General features: G+C 48.9%; 1 protein-coding gene across 1 annotated transcript; it reads left to right on the top strand.

The window, feature by feature from the left end:
* The first annotated feature begins 530 nt into the window (after positions 1 to 530).
* HYOU1 (hypoxia up-regulated 1) lies at positions 531 to 13,265 on the top strand. Its single transcript, XM_054291411.1, has 24 exons — positions 531 to 666; positions 857 to 950; positions 1,753 to 1,831; positions 2,064 to 2,218; positions 2,314 to 2,390; positions 3,284 to 3,465; positions 4,016 to 4,131; positions 4,886 to 5,069; positions 5,469 to 5,603; positions 6,497 to 6,579; positions 6,678 to 6,810; positions 7,119 to 7,306; positions 7,553 to 7,691; positions 7,792 to 7,852; positions 8,157 to 8,239; positions 8,389 to 8,577; positions 8,734 to 8,930; positions 9,103 to 9,190; positions 9,679 to 9,801; positions 10,143 to 10,276; positions 10,571 to 10,655; positions 11,111 to 11,363; positions 12,182 to 12,265; positions 12,707 to 13,265. Exons 1-24 carry the CDS (start codon positions 603 to 605, stop codon positions 12,763 to 12,765), a joined length of 2,985 nt encoding a protein of 994 aa, XP_054147386.1. The 5' UTR covers positions 531 to 602; the 3' UTR covers positions 12,766 to 13,265.
* Positions 13,266 to 13,285: the final 20 nt, after the last annotated feature.

Below are 13,285 nucleotides of genomic sequence, written 5' to 3'. Positions count from 1 at the left end.
CGGGGAGAGGCCAGTGGAAGGGGCGGAGCCCGAAAGAGGAAGGGGTCCGGGGCCGCACCGGGCCCGGCTGGATCCACGCGAGCCGTGCCCAGCCCGAGCCGAACCCGAGCCATGCCGAACTTGGCCGAGCCGAGCCGAACGAGGGCGGGACCTGGGCGGAGCATGGGGGCGTGGTTCACCAGGGGGCGTGGCTCGGCGGCGGCGGCCTGCCCGCGAGGCGCCTCTCGGCCGCCAGGGGGCGCGCGCGGTGTAGGCGGCTCGCACGTGGCTCGGCTGCCGTGACGCGCGCGCAAGCGCGCGCGCTGTGCCTGCACGCGCGCCGCTCAGGCGGCCCCCGCAGCCCCGCCCCCCCTGCTCTCGGCCAATGGGGCCGCGGCTCCCGTTCGTGACGGCTTCCGGCTTCCCCCGACGTGGCCCAATGGGCCTGCGCGCGATGTGCGATTGGCGCGCGGGGCCGGCCCTGGCAGCCGCGCCAATGGGCGCGTGCCGCGTGCCGGCGGGGGCGGGACCAGACGGCGGGGCCGCCGCGGCGGGGCTGCTCCGCGCGCCGGGCCGAGCCGAGCCGAGTGCAGCCGAGCCCCGCCGAGCGGTGCCCTCAGAGCATGGCGCGGTTTCCCGGCCGGGCGGTGCCCTGGCTGCTTCTCTTCAGCTTCCTGCCCGCTGCAGGTACGTGCGCGACGGTGCGGGGAGGCGGCAGCTCCCGGGGCGCTCCCTGCCTGGGCCGCGACGCCGACGGTGTGGGGCCGGCGGGGAGGAGCGGCCGGTGCGTGGGTGCCTCCCCAGCGCCCTGTCCGGGCCCCTGCCTGTCTCGGCCGCCCACACCGGGAGCCGGTTCTCACCGAGGGTTTGTCTCCAGAGCCTGTGGCGGTGATGTCGGTGGACGTGGGCAGCGAGTCGATGAAGATCGCCATCGTGAAGCCTGGAGTGCCCATGGAGATCGTCCTGAACAAGTGAGCGGCCACGGGAGGGTCCCGGGGGGGATCCGGCCTGTCCTGCAGCCCCCCGCCAGCGCCGGGAGCGGGCGGCGGGGGAGGCTGGCCGGGACAGGCCGTCCTTGTTCCTCTCTTGCCGGAGGAAGGCTCCCATTCTCCCACGCAGGCTTGTGACTCGGTCTTGGCCCGGGTGGGGGCTACGGGGCATCCTCCAGGGCACTTTGTTAACTCACCTTTAAGGTGCTCGGGTGCGCTTTGGGTACCTGTCCAGCGGGTGCTGAAAGACCAGGTGGTTTAGAACACATTGTGGTGCCAACCCAAAAGGGCACCCAGTTCCCTGATCCTTAGTTCCCCTAAGGGAGCCCAGAGCCAGGTTTGTTTTGCTGCAGCTGTTTCAAAGTCCGCACTTGTAACACGGGTAAATCTCTTGCGTTCAGCTGCTGCTGTAGCCCATCCTCAAGCCACTGAGTGAAGAATCTGCAGGTGAGAGAGGGCATATGATTAGGAACATCTTCGGTTTCTGGGAGTCTGGAGATAACAAGGATATTTCTCACCCACCTCTCTGAAATTCAGCAGTGCTAGATACAATACAGGAACTGTCTTGCCTTGCTTATGGGCAGGAAAGCAAAAATAGTCTCATCAAAAGCACTGAAGTGGTGGTGGGGGGGGCTTTTCTAGTAGCCCCTCACCTGAGCAGAGGCTGGCCCCCCTCTCCAAACACCTTCCCTTAGTCCTTCTGGAATGGGAACAACATCTGTCTTCACTGGAGACTGGAATGTTCACCTTTTCCACTGGTTTATTCCTCCCTCTCTGTTCTCAGGGAGTCACGAAGGAAAACACCTGTGGCTGTTTCCTTGAAGGAGAATGAGCGTCTCTTTGGTGATGGTGCGCTGGGGATGGTAAGAGTTCCTGTTTGCAGAATACACGTATCCCCCATTGTCACAAACGTCTGAGACAGTGTTTTATTGCTGTCCTGCGCGCCCCATCTCCTTGATGCGTTACTGGCCCTGTGTAGGGGCTGTGTGCTCCTACTCCCACAGCAGGAGATGTTCTCCACGTAGTCTAGGAGGGATTGCTTTGACGGCAGTGTAACTGAAGGGATGCAAGTGGGCGATGTGTTTTTTCCTGCAGTCCATAAGGACGCCCAAGGTGGCGTTCCGATACTTCCAGGATCTGCTGGGTAAGCGGATCGATAATCCCCACGTGGCGCTGTACCAGTCCCGCTTCCCAGAGCACGAGCTGGTGAAGGATGAGACCAGACAGACTGTTATCTTCAAGTTGTCCCCGTAAGTGGCTGCTTTTAGGTTCTTTGTGGGATGGATGTCAGCTACCAGGCTTCTGCAGCTTGCTGTTGATGCCATCATTTTCTTTCCCATTGCAGAACAATATGGTATTCTCCTGAGGAGATGCTGGGGATGGTCCTGAACTATTCACGTGGTCTGGCTGAGGAATTTGCAGGTTGGAAGGGTTTAGCTTTTTCTTGTCTATGTGTGCATGAGTTCATGCACTATAGGATTTGAGGAGAGAACAAAAGCATTCAGAAACCCAATGTTTTTGGAAACAGGATATTGGTTCTCTCCAGCTGTGGGCTGTAAGCAAGACTTAGAAGCTATCCAGTTATCATTTGTTTCTAATATGATGCAAGTTTGGGATCTTGGATCTCTATCTCTATTTACCACCTAGCCTTGCAATGAAGGAGCCTTACAAGCAATCTCTGGAGAAAAGTGAAGTGTTTTCTTTATCATGTGTATGATCGGAGTGGAGGCATATGGAATGTGGCTGCTGGGGAGGGTGGAAATGGCTCTGTGAAGGCTGTGCTGTAGCTTTTCTGGATGGAAACTTGCTGTTGGAGCTGAACTAAAAGAGCAAAAATGGCTCTTTGCTGTGAGACTTGCTAACAGAGAGGACGCTGTCGTGTGTATTTCATGCTGTGTTGCTAATGAAATACCATAGTAATGAAAAGTGGATAAATTACTAGGAGGTTTTGTCATGTGGTCAGTGACACTCCAGCCAGTCCAAAGACTTTTTACTGGAGGGTGAATATGATGCAGTGGCAGTGTAAGGCTCTATGAAGATAGTATTTGTTGGAATGGAAGTCTGCCCAGAGCATTTGAGAGTATCCTGACACGTGAAAGAGTAGCCAGTAGACTTGTGGCTTTGTGTGAATATGCCAGGTCTGCTTGGTTTCAGCAGGATACAGAGATTCATCCCTAGGGATCCTGGCTACTGCTGCAGGGTTGCATTCTTTGTGGGTCTTTGCCTCTGGTCCTCTGGGTTTGCTGCTGTCACTCCATCTCAACAAGTCTTTGCATGTGGCTCCACTGATGCGGAATTCCCTGCAACTGTTTCAGAGCAGCCCATCAAAGATGCAGTGATCACAGTTCCTGCCTACTTCAACCAAGCCGAGAGGAGAGCGGTTCTGCACGCCGCCCGCATGGCTGACCTCAAGGTGCTGCAGCTGATCAACGACAACACGGCTGTAGCGCTGAACTACGGGGTTTTTAGGAGGAAAGACATCAATGCCACGGCACAGGTAGGCGCATTTGAGGGATGCGTAGAGTCCTGCCAAGTTGCCTGCATGCAGGGGAGAAAGTGCTTCAGAAGAAATCCAAGGAACTTGAAGTAGACTCTGCTGATCAAGCAATCTCCTCTGTTTTCATGTGGTTTGTCAATAAGACAAAGAGATTAAACGCTGTGTGCATGTATGGTGAAGCCTGAAAGCTGCTGGAGTGAGGACAGGTCCTGGAAGTTCCCATTTTGTAAACCTGTTCCTTGCCCATCAGCTGGGGAAAATAACAGCAGCAATTACTTGAAGTATTGGAACACTGACTCAAAAGTACTTGATTTACCTGAGGCTGAAGAAAGAGCAAAACTTTGGGTTTTGGACTGTGAAATAGATTAGAAGTTTTCTTGTCTCCTTCTGTCAAACATGACCCTGAACATCACCCGTGTTTGGTCAAAAATGGTATAAAGTAGTCCAGGGAGTAGGTAGTTGTGGCCTGTATCACACTGAAAGGTTCTTTACTTATTTGTGGGGGGATGTCCAGGTGTTTCTGCTTCACTGTCCCGTCTTTTCTTTCCAGAATATCATGTTTTACGACATGGGAGCAGGAAGCACTGTTTGTACTATTGTTACTTATCAGACAGTGAAAACTAAGGACTCGGGAACCCAACCTCAACTGCAGATCCAAGGCATTGGGTAAGAATTCCACACAAGTTGTAGAAATCCCACAGGTCTCAGAAAAGAAACCATTTGTTTCACAATCTTCATCATGTAGAATTTTGCAGTGAAGCTTCACTACAGTAATTTGGATGGCTGAGGGGGATCAAGAAGGCTTTAGCTGGGAATAATTTTGGTATTGCTGTCTTTTACAGAAGGTAGCTGAGAACTTCCAGGAGCCTAGGAGGGGACCAGCATACTTAGTTTGCTTTAAGCTTTCCTTTGTTAGCCTCAAACCACGTAAACCTATTGCATTGCATGTAATCTTTTAAGTGTATCAGTTGGAAAAGAGGAGTATGTTTCTAGAGAGGAATGAAAATGCAGTGGACTCAATGCATTGCCAAATAAGGAGGACGGTGCTGTGCATACCCAGCCCAGCAATTTTAATTCCAAAGCATTTATATTGCTGTTTTCAAGATACCTGGGACTCGATACAGTTGTCCATTGGTTTCTTGGCTGTTTTACATGCTTGGCAATAAGGCATTTACCTAAAATATAATGAAATTTGCTGTTGAAAGGCTGTTGTGGTGGTGAATCTCTTATTTCCATCTTTCTTTCATTATAAAGTGTTATTTTGGGGACAACCTTTGTTGTTTCACAGTCATGACAGCTGATAATACTGCACCTATTTTTGACACCTTGCTGCTCTGCATATTTGTGAAATAATACATGAAATTTGTTTGTGTTTCAGTTTGGTTCCAGTTTTTACACCTCTGTTCATTCTTTTGCTCAGGTTTGACCGCACTCTTGGAGGTTTAGAGATGGAGCTTCGTCTCCGGGACTACTTGGCAAAGCTCTTTAATGAGCAGCACCCTTCCAAAGATGTCCGGAAAAATCCTCGGGCCATGGCCAAGCTGCTGAAGGAGGCCAACCGATTGAAAACTGTGCTGAGTGCCAATGCCGACCACATGGCACAGGTCTGACCTTCTCCTGGGCGTTCCTGCATTTTTTGGGCTGAGTGTGGGGTGGTTGAGGAGTGGTGTAAGGGAACACTGTCCCTCTGCAGCGCAGGTCTGCTGAGGAGCATCGCTCCCAGTGGTCCCTCTCAGCTTGGTAGCACCGGTGATTGAGTGGATTGAAGAAGAGTTATTCGTGTCAAGTATGTTAAATAAACTTTCACTGAGAGAAGCTGTCTGTTACACCCATGTTCCATCCTCTCATCACCTTAGCAATGGTAGGGTTCAGATGAGTGTGGTCAGGTCTGTTGTGTGTTACAAAAGCCAGAACTTTTTGCACACTGGACAAAGATTTTGCGTAGAAAAAGCTCCACAATTAATTTCATTCTGACTGTTTTTTTGGGGTTTTTTTCTGGACAGATCGAGGGACTACTGGATGACATAGACTTCAAAGCCAAAGTCTCAAGACAAGAATTTGAGGATTTGTGTTCTGACTTGTTCAAGCGTGTCCCAGGACCCGTGCAGCAGGCTCTGAGTAGCGCAGAGATGAACATGGTGGGTTTAAGAAAATGCATTACCAAACCTGAAGCTAGTGTGTGTGGAGCTACTGCCACATCATGATTGAGGCATCAGTGGTTGTGTTAGCAGGACTGTTCGGAGGTAGATGCCTGCTATTGTGACAGTGATTTTGGTGCTACAGAGAGTTTGCCTGCTGCAGTGTCAAACAGGAGTGTGTCACACTTGCCCTGCACTATCCACCAGAAATTAGGGACTTGGAGGAGGGGCTTCTTAATCTTAAAGCATTTTACTCCTCCATTTGAAATAACGATGTTTCCTCTTTTTGTCTTGGATACTGGTTCTGGTCTCACTCCTGAAGTTTTAACTGAATGAGTCTGGATACAGAATTATGGATGTTTGGGCTTCTCCTTTGCACACTCCCTAAATTGAGCTCTGTTGTGGGCTGCAGTTGAACCAAACCTGAGGCAGGCCTTTGGAGAGAGTCACTGTGGGTTAAATGCTCACTTTGTAGGATGCCACAGCTCTTGAGCAGCTTTGGACTCTGATGTACAATGCAAGACACTGAGTTACCTCTTAAAGGCTGGATTTCTGTCTGTTCATATCCAGCCAGCTCTTGGTGTCACTGTCTCCTGTTGCATTGAGCTAGTTTGTGTAATTTTGAATCAAGTCCCATGTTTCAGGTGGCTTGAAGCCACAGTCAGGTTGTCACTGTTGCACAGACCTGACCCCAGGTGCCTGGTTGTTGGCACGGCTGATGTCTGTCTGAGGTCTGTTGGGTGCTGGCCTGCACAGGGACAGCAGGGTCTAGTGTGGGTGTTCTCTAAGAACCATGTCAGCACGTGGTGACTGGGGCAGGAGCATAAGGAAGCCCTGGACTTAGCTTTCCAAAATTGCTTTCTTAAGACAAGGTGACTGTTTCCAATCCCTAGGATGGAATTGACCAGGTGATTCTAGTTGGAGGTGCCACACGGGTCCCCAAAGTGCAGGAGGTTTTGCTGAAAGCTGTGGGCAAGTGAGTATGTGAGGCCCCCTTCTAGTCTGTCTCCCGTTGACAAGCTGCTGTTTATGTAGAGGCTGCAAACTTCATATGTGTTGCTTTTTGCTTCGTAGAGAAGAGCTGGGCAAGAATATCAATGCTGATGAGGCTGCTGCTATGGGTGCAGTCTACCAGGCAGCTGCTCTAAGCAAAGCCTTTAAGGTGAAGCCCTTCATTGTTCGGGATGCTGCTGTATTTCCTATCCAGGTAACCTTTGGTTTTCCTTCTCTTTTGCAAGGTATGATGGGGCTGTGATGGGAGAAGCAATCCAGGCTGGAACCTCATGGCTTCCTTTGAGTATGGAAGCTCTGGAGAGATTTCTGCTAATCTAATAACAAAAGCAGAAGGAAGTCGTCTTTGTAATAGAAATGCAGTATCCAAGGAGCCAGGCATATGCAAACACCAGTTGAGGAATATTTGCCTGCCCCCAGCCTTGAGGCCGAGCAGCCGAACACTGCTGATGTAAGATGCCACAGTTTGCAGTTGCTGAATCTTAATTTCTGTTTGTGGTGCAGGTGGAGTTTACTCGTGAAGTTGAGGAGGATGATAAATCCAGGAGTTTAAAGCATAACAAGAGGATTTTGTTCCAGCGCATGGCGCCCTATCCCCAGCGCAAAGTGATCACTTTTAACCGCTACACAGATGACTTTGAGTTCTATGTCAACTACGGAGATCTGACATTCCTGAGCCAGCATGACCTGCGGTGAGTTGGGCCCAGCACCCAGGCTAGCAGCTCTGTGGCAGTGCAACTTGCCTGGCTGGAAACGTATTGCCAGTGCGTGGGACTGGCACTGGCACATCTGTTCTCGGAGCTGCGTGTCCTTTAGCCTTGCCAGTTCCTGCTTTTTGCAGTTGCCCATCGCCACCAGCCTGAATGAGAGCAGGGATTGGCTGTTCTGCAGCACTGTTATCCTGAGTTGTCTCTCTGCTTTTGTCTCTGTGCCATCAGAGTTTTTGGTTCTCTCAATCTCACTACTGTGAGGCTAAAGGGAGTTGGGGACAGTTTCAAGAAGCACTCAGACTATGAATCCAAAGGCATCAAAGCACACTTCAACATGGATGAGAGCGGTGTACTGAGTCTTGACCGGGTAAGCACCACCATTGGGATGGTTGTCAGCTGATGTATTTTCAGTTTTATCCCTCTCTCTGGTCCCTGCTTAAAACTAATCCTGAGCTTCTATTTCCAAGGTGGAATCAGTGTTTGAGACCCTGGTGGAAGACAAGCTGGAGGAGGAGTCAACACTGACAAGTAAATGTGGAACTTTGATATTCATACGGACTGTTTTGTTACCTGTAGTGGCTGAGATAACTACAAGCGTTGTGTTTCTTTGGGGTGTGGAAGTTACACAGTCTGACTGTATGTGTGGCTGTCTGTGCACACAAGGACACGGAGGGAGGTTGCAGAAGTGTGAGTCTGGAGTGTGTGAAGCTCACCTACACCACCAAGGGAGCCCTGGTGATCGTTGCAGTTGTGAGGAGAATGACTGAGAGCTGAAGATGACTTTCCTCCTCTGGATATATAACATTCTGAATTTTCTGTCTCCCATCATCAGAACTTGGAAACACTATCTCAAGCCTGTTTGGGGGTGGTGGCCCTACACCAGAGACCGGAGAGAACCTGACAGACTCAGTTCAGGTGAGGGCCAGGGTGACTGCTACTGGAAGGAAGTCCTTTTGTCTTGCTGTGGCAGTTCTGTAGAATTACCTGTTCTGTGAAACATTGCATGGAATTTCTGCATTTCAAACATAAATTTTGTTTTCCCTTTACTTGTTTGTGATGACCAGGAAGAGGAAGAGAGCCTAGCAGAAACAGGTAAAGAAGAGCAGGGGGAGAAACAAGACCAGAAAAGCCATACTCTAGGTGCTGATGAAGAGCATAGACAAGAGAAACAGCAGACTTCAGATCAAGAAGAAACTGCCTCTCCAAAAGTAGAGTCAGAGAGAAAGGAAGAAGGCGAGAAATTAGAGCCTCAGGTGAGCATTGGATTGAAGGAATGGGCGTGGGTTTAGTATGCAAGAAATGTAATTTCCTCAGTGGAATTCTCCCTCCTCTGAAGTGCCCTGCCTTTGAAAAAATTTGCAGAATCTGAAAATCTGTTCTCTGGCTTGAGAATGTACTTTGTGTTACAGGATCCCAAAGAAAGCAGAGAAACTGCAAAAGAGGAAGACCCGTCCAAAAGTTCCAGTGACAGCACAGCTGCCAAATCAGAGGAGGAGAAAATCAAAGCACCCAAGAAGCAGAAGCTTGTCCATGAGATCACAATGGAGCTGGATGTAAATGATGTGCCTGACCTGGAGGAAGATGAACTGAAGAGCTCAATGAAAAAGTAGGTTTGAAATGGCTCTGCTAAGTTAGAACTCTAGATGAAGGAAGGGAATTGCTTTGGGATGGTGATGGCTCACACAGGGCACTGCTGACCTCAGAAGCTGGTGTGTGTGATGTGCTGCTCAACAAAGGGCACTTGCTAACTTTTGATTTTTGTTCTCTTTGCATGTTAGACTCCAAGAGTTGACGATCAGAGATCTAGAGAAACAGGAAAGAGAAAAATCAGCCAACAGCTTGGAGTCATTCATCTTTGAGACCCAGGTAAGAGAGGGATATAATGAAATGAGAATTCCAGGAGAGCAGTAGAAGTGTTTTGCACAGCTTTTGGCTGATCTGAGTGCAGGGGAGTTGTTTGAGCTGCGGGAAACTGATTTGAAGAGCCCAGGTTTTGTCTTTTGCTAATGCTATTAGGCTTCCCAGGCCCATGTTTCCTCAATACAAAATGAAACTTCCCTTCAGCATGTCTAAAACATTGAACAATTGCCCCCAGAGTGTAAAGAAGCTACAACTTCTCAGGAACTGTTGTGTATAGTGTGAATTGTATGTGAAACAATGACAGTTGCAGTGTTACCACCATGGAATGTGGGTGCGTCTATACGTGGTGTGTTACATTGTGCTCCTGGCAATGCTAGGAGCAGAGCTCAGATTTGGGAGGGTGCAGGCAGCGCCCCACCCCAATCACAAGTGAGTGCTCTTGTTTTATGGTTCCAGGCTCAGTGGTGTTTGACCATTGCTTGCTGTTTTTTTAGGACAAGCTTTACCAAGAGGAGTATCAGTTTGTTTCGACAGAGGAGCAGAGAGAAGAAATTTCCAAAAAGCTTAGTGAGGCTTCCAGTTGGATGGAAGAGGAGGGCTATGCAGCTGCAACAAAGGTAGTACTGTGTGCAGTCAGGACACCAGTCAGCTGTCACTGACGTGGAAGTGACCACAGAGACTGACAGAGCCTTTGTAATCTGGTTCTTGAGAGTTTCTTGGTTCCTCAGAGCGTTATGCAGAGAACAAAATAAGAAGTTATCCTAGCCATTGATGCTTCTACAAGAGCTTCAGCAGAAACCTGTTGACTGAAAGCTTTGTCATGTGGCTCTTTTTACTGCACTGAAATGGTGTATTTGATAGAGTGAAAAACAAATGAAGTTAAAACTTCTGAAGTTGCCAGTGTTATACAGTGGTGAAATTAACTGAATAATTAATTTCTCCTCTCCCCCATTTTCAGGAGCTGAAAGACAAGCTTTCAGAGCTGAAAAAGCTTTGTAGGAACCTTTTCTTCCGTGTTGAGGAACGGAGAAAGTGGCCAGAACGCCTGGCTGCTCTGGAAAGTCTGCTCAATCACTCCACCATCTTTCTCAGGTAAGGACAGGCTTTTGGGAAGGAATGTCATGCAACTGGTTATGTAGGAGCTGCCATCAGAATGAGACCAGAGTGAATGTCAAAGTCAGTGGCAGTTCCTGAGAAAAGGTGAGCAGAACCCTGCTCCCCGGTGTCCTGTTCTGCAGGACCTGTGAACAGCCCCTTGTCCAAAATGGGGGCAAGAAGGGTCCAGTATGGTTGTTGTGATGTTTTTGTATTACTGAAGCTGTAAACACTGAGTTGCCAAAGTGCAGTCTGCTTGGCTTAACTAAAATAAGCTTTCTTTTCTACAAGGGGAGCCCGAATGATTCCAGAGTCTGACCAGGTATTCACAGAAGTGGAACTGAGTACACTGGAAAAAGCCATCAATGAAACCACGGTACTGAAGGCTGGAGTGATGCTGGAGGAGGGTGGGGGGTGGCAGTTTGCCTTATGGCCTGTACTTTCACTCAGGATCGTGGAGTAGAACGTGCACATTTTGTTTTTGTGCCACCAGCAAGCCTTTTGTGTGTTTCAGTGTTTCCTAATGCCCAGCCTGACCCCATTGTGTCTGGGGGGAATGGTGGTTCCTGTGTTGCATATGGAATCATCTCCAGGGTGAGGGTGGAGCCCAGTGATCTGATTGCACTCGGTTTTTAAAGGCAGGCACTGGACTTTGTTTCTCTTTTTCCTGTGTCTGGGTAAACTGAGAGGTTGGTGGAAATGTAGCACAGAGGAGAGCTGTCCTGAGTAAAGCAGAATAGCCTGGGGCAGTGACTTTGAGATACTGTGATATACAGCAGTTCCTGGAACCCAGAAGCATTCCAAAAGCACCTCTTCCCTCGCGTCCCACAGATCTGGAAAAATGAGACACTGGCTGAACAGAACAAGCTTACTCCTACTGAGAAACCTGTGCTGCTCTCTAAAGATATAGAGTTCAAGATAGCAGCCCTCGACAGGGAAGTGCAGTATCTCCTGAATAAAGCCAAGTTTGCAAAACCCAAACCCAAAAGGGAGAAGAATGCCACAAAAACTGATCCAGGCAAGAATACTACAGCAGCCCCTGAGACTGAGAATACTATCCCTCCCACGGAGGGGAAACAAGAAGGTAAGTAGCAGGCTTGGAGCATGTATGTCACTCCCTATTATAATTACCATATGTAATACGTGGTGTTTCTCTTGATTGAACGGGAGTTAAAGAAGGGAGGACAGTAGTTAACTGTGAGATTAGGTGAGTTTCCTCTCAGTTTTCAAAGACAGCTGGGAAAATCTATGTATTGCAGTGTCCTTCACCCCCACCATTTGTTTGGGTTTTTTGTGAAGAAACAGAAATTATTTATTAATGTCCCAGGATAGTCAGTACCTGTCTTGCTGGCTTGTTGACTTCTAGGAAAGATTAGCCATTGACTGCACTTCAGTGTACTGAGCTGAATACTGAAAGTCCTGTCCTAGATCAGTGAGTAGAATGAATTGTTGATGAGAAAGGTTCATGGCCTAGATGGACCCCAGGGGAAAAAAAAAAATCTCTTGGGGCATTAGGACTTAGTTTTTTGAACTTTCTAAGATCCTCAGGTCTCAAGTGCCCTGGTCCTTTTAAATCTGGGTGCTGTTTGTCAGCATTCCTGCTGGTTCCTCTCAAGGGATCCTGCTCACAGTCACAGCTCCAAAGGTCATCTGCCTGTGCAACCAGTCAGTCTCCAGGGCTTCTGAGGACATAAAGCTTGGCACTCAGAGGGGAATACGGAGCAGTTTGGTGGTGCTTCTCTTGAGAGCTGTAGAGTGATCTGCTGGGAGAGTGAGCTGTTACCGTCCTGCTGAGGCACCACAGCTGGCTGGTTTAACCTCACCTTTGCTCACCTCATCTCTTTGCACCTTGTTTCCTGTGTGTTCTCCCTTGACTTCTATTTCTTTCTGCTTTAAACATAGACAAACCAGAGGATATTGATCCAGCCAAGGAACCTCCTACAGCTGAGAAAGCAGCAATAGATGATAAGCCTGGATCAGACTCGGGTGGGTAAATGTTTTGCTAACAATCTGGAAATTGGGAGCTGCCAGTGCAAGGTGTCTGGGGGCTCCTTTGCAGATTTTTAGCTGTAAGAGGTAATATGATGGTAGAACCCCTGACTGCTCATCCATTGTTCATTCAGAGTGGAATTCTTATGCACCGTGCTGCTTTGTGCCCCTGTCCCTGCAGTTTGCAGCCAGTCCCATGGCTGTGAGACAGGCTCTGTTTAGAGCTGCTGTGCCTCTCCTGCTGCCGGGGCAGCGCTGTGAACAGCGCCAGAGGGTTCATGGCTTCAGCCCCGTGGAGCTGAGTATCAACCCCCAAAACCTCTTACCGTGGACTGCAAGTTTTGTGGCAAATTTTGCAAATGTCAGAGACTCGCAGTACTGCTTTGCATGCTGTGAAAACGACTGCAGTGTTGAAACTGAGTTTGCTTCATTACACAGGGTCCAAAAAAGAGAAGGCAGAAGCTGGAAGAGAAAGCAGGAAAAACGATGAATTGTAACACCCTGAAGTCCTTCAAGTGTCAGCATCTATTTATTTCATAGTTACTTTCTTGTTTTTCTTATGGACCTGGTTAGTCACGATGTAAATGGAACACAATGGCAACACAATGGGATAGAGATGTAAATTTATTTTTTTGTTCTTTCTGCGGATTTTGCCTCTACTAACTTAGTGAATTGGTTTTTGTTTTTCTTCTATTATGTGGGGCAGACTGCCCACCAAGAATTGTCTTTGTTTCAGTACAGAAGTCACCAAAGTGACTTTCCTGTGGGGAGAAAACAGTGCAGAAACATCTTAAGGTGTAGGAAGTAACCTGAAACATAAGCTCTGTGCCCCACCGCTTGTGAAGATGATTGCAGAAGGATATAGACCTGAAGTGCTGTTGTCTATGAGACTCTGACTTAGAGCAAATGTGTGATCTCAGCTGGTGGGAGGTGTATTAATACTTGGATTCATGGTAAGGTGGAACAAGATTGGGAAGGCAGATGATCTGTGCTTTGAGATATGGCTGTGTCTGTTTT

Source organism: Melozone crissalis, unplaced genomic scaffold (assembly GCF_028551555.1).
Source record: "Melozone crissalis strain CALT ecotype California unplaced genomic scaffold, PUWL_Pcris_2 ptg000092l_1, whole genome shotgun sequence".
Lineage (NCBI taxonomy): Eukaryota > Metazoa > Chordata > Aves > Passeriformes > Passerellidae > Melozone > Melozone crissalis.
The sequence above is the reverse complement of the archived record's forward strand: the minus strand, read 5'-3'. Positions and strand labels throughout refer to the sequence as shown.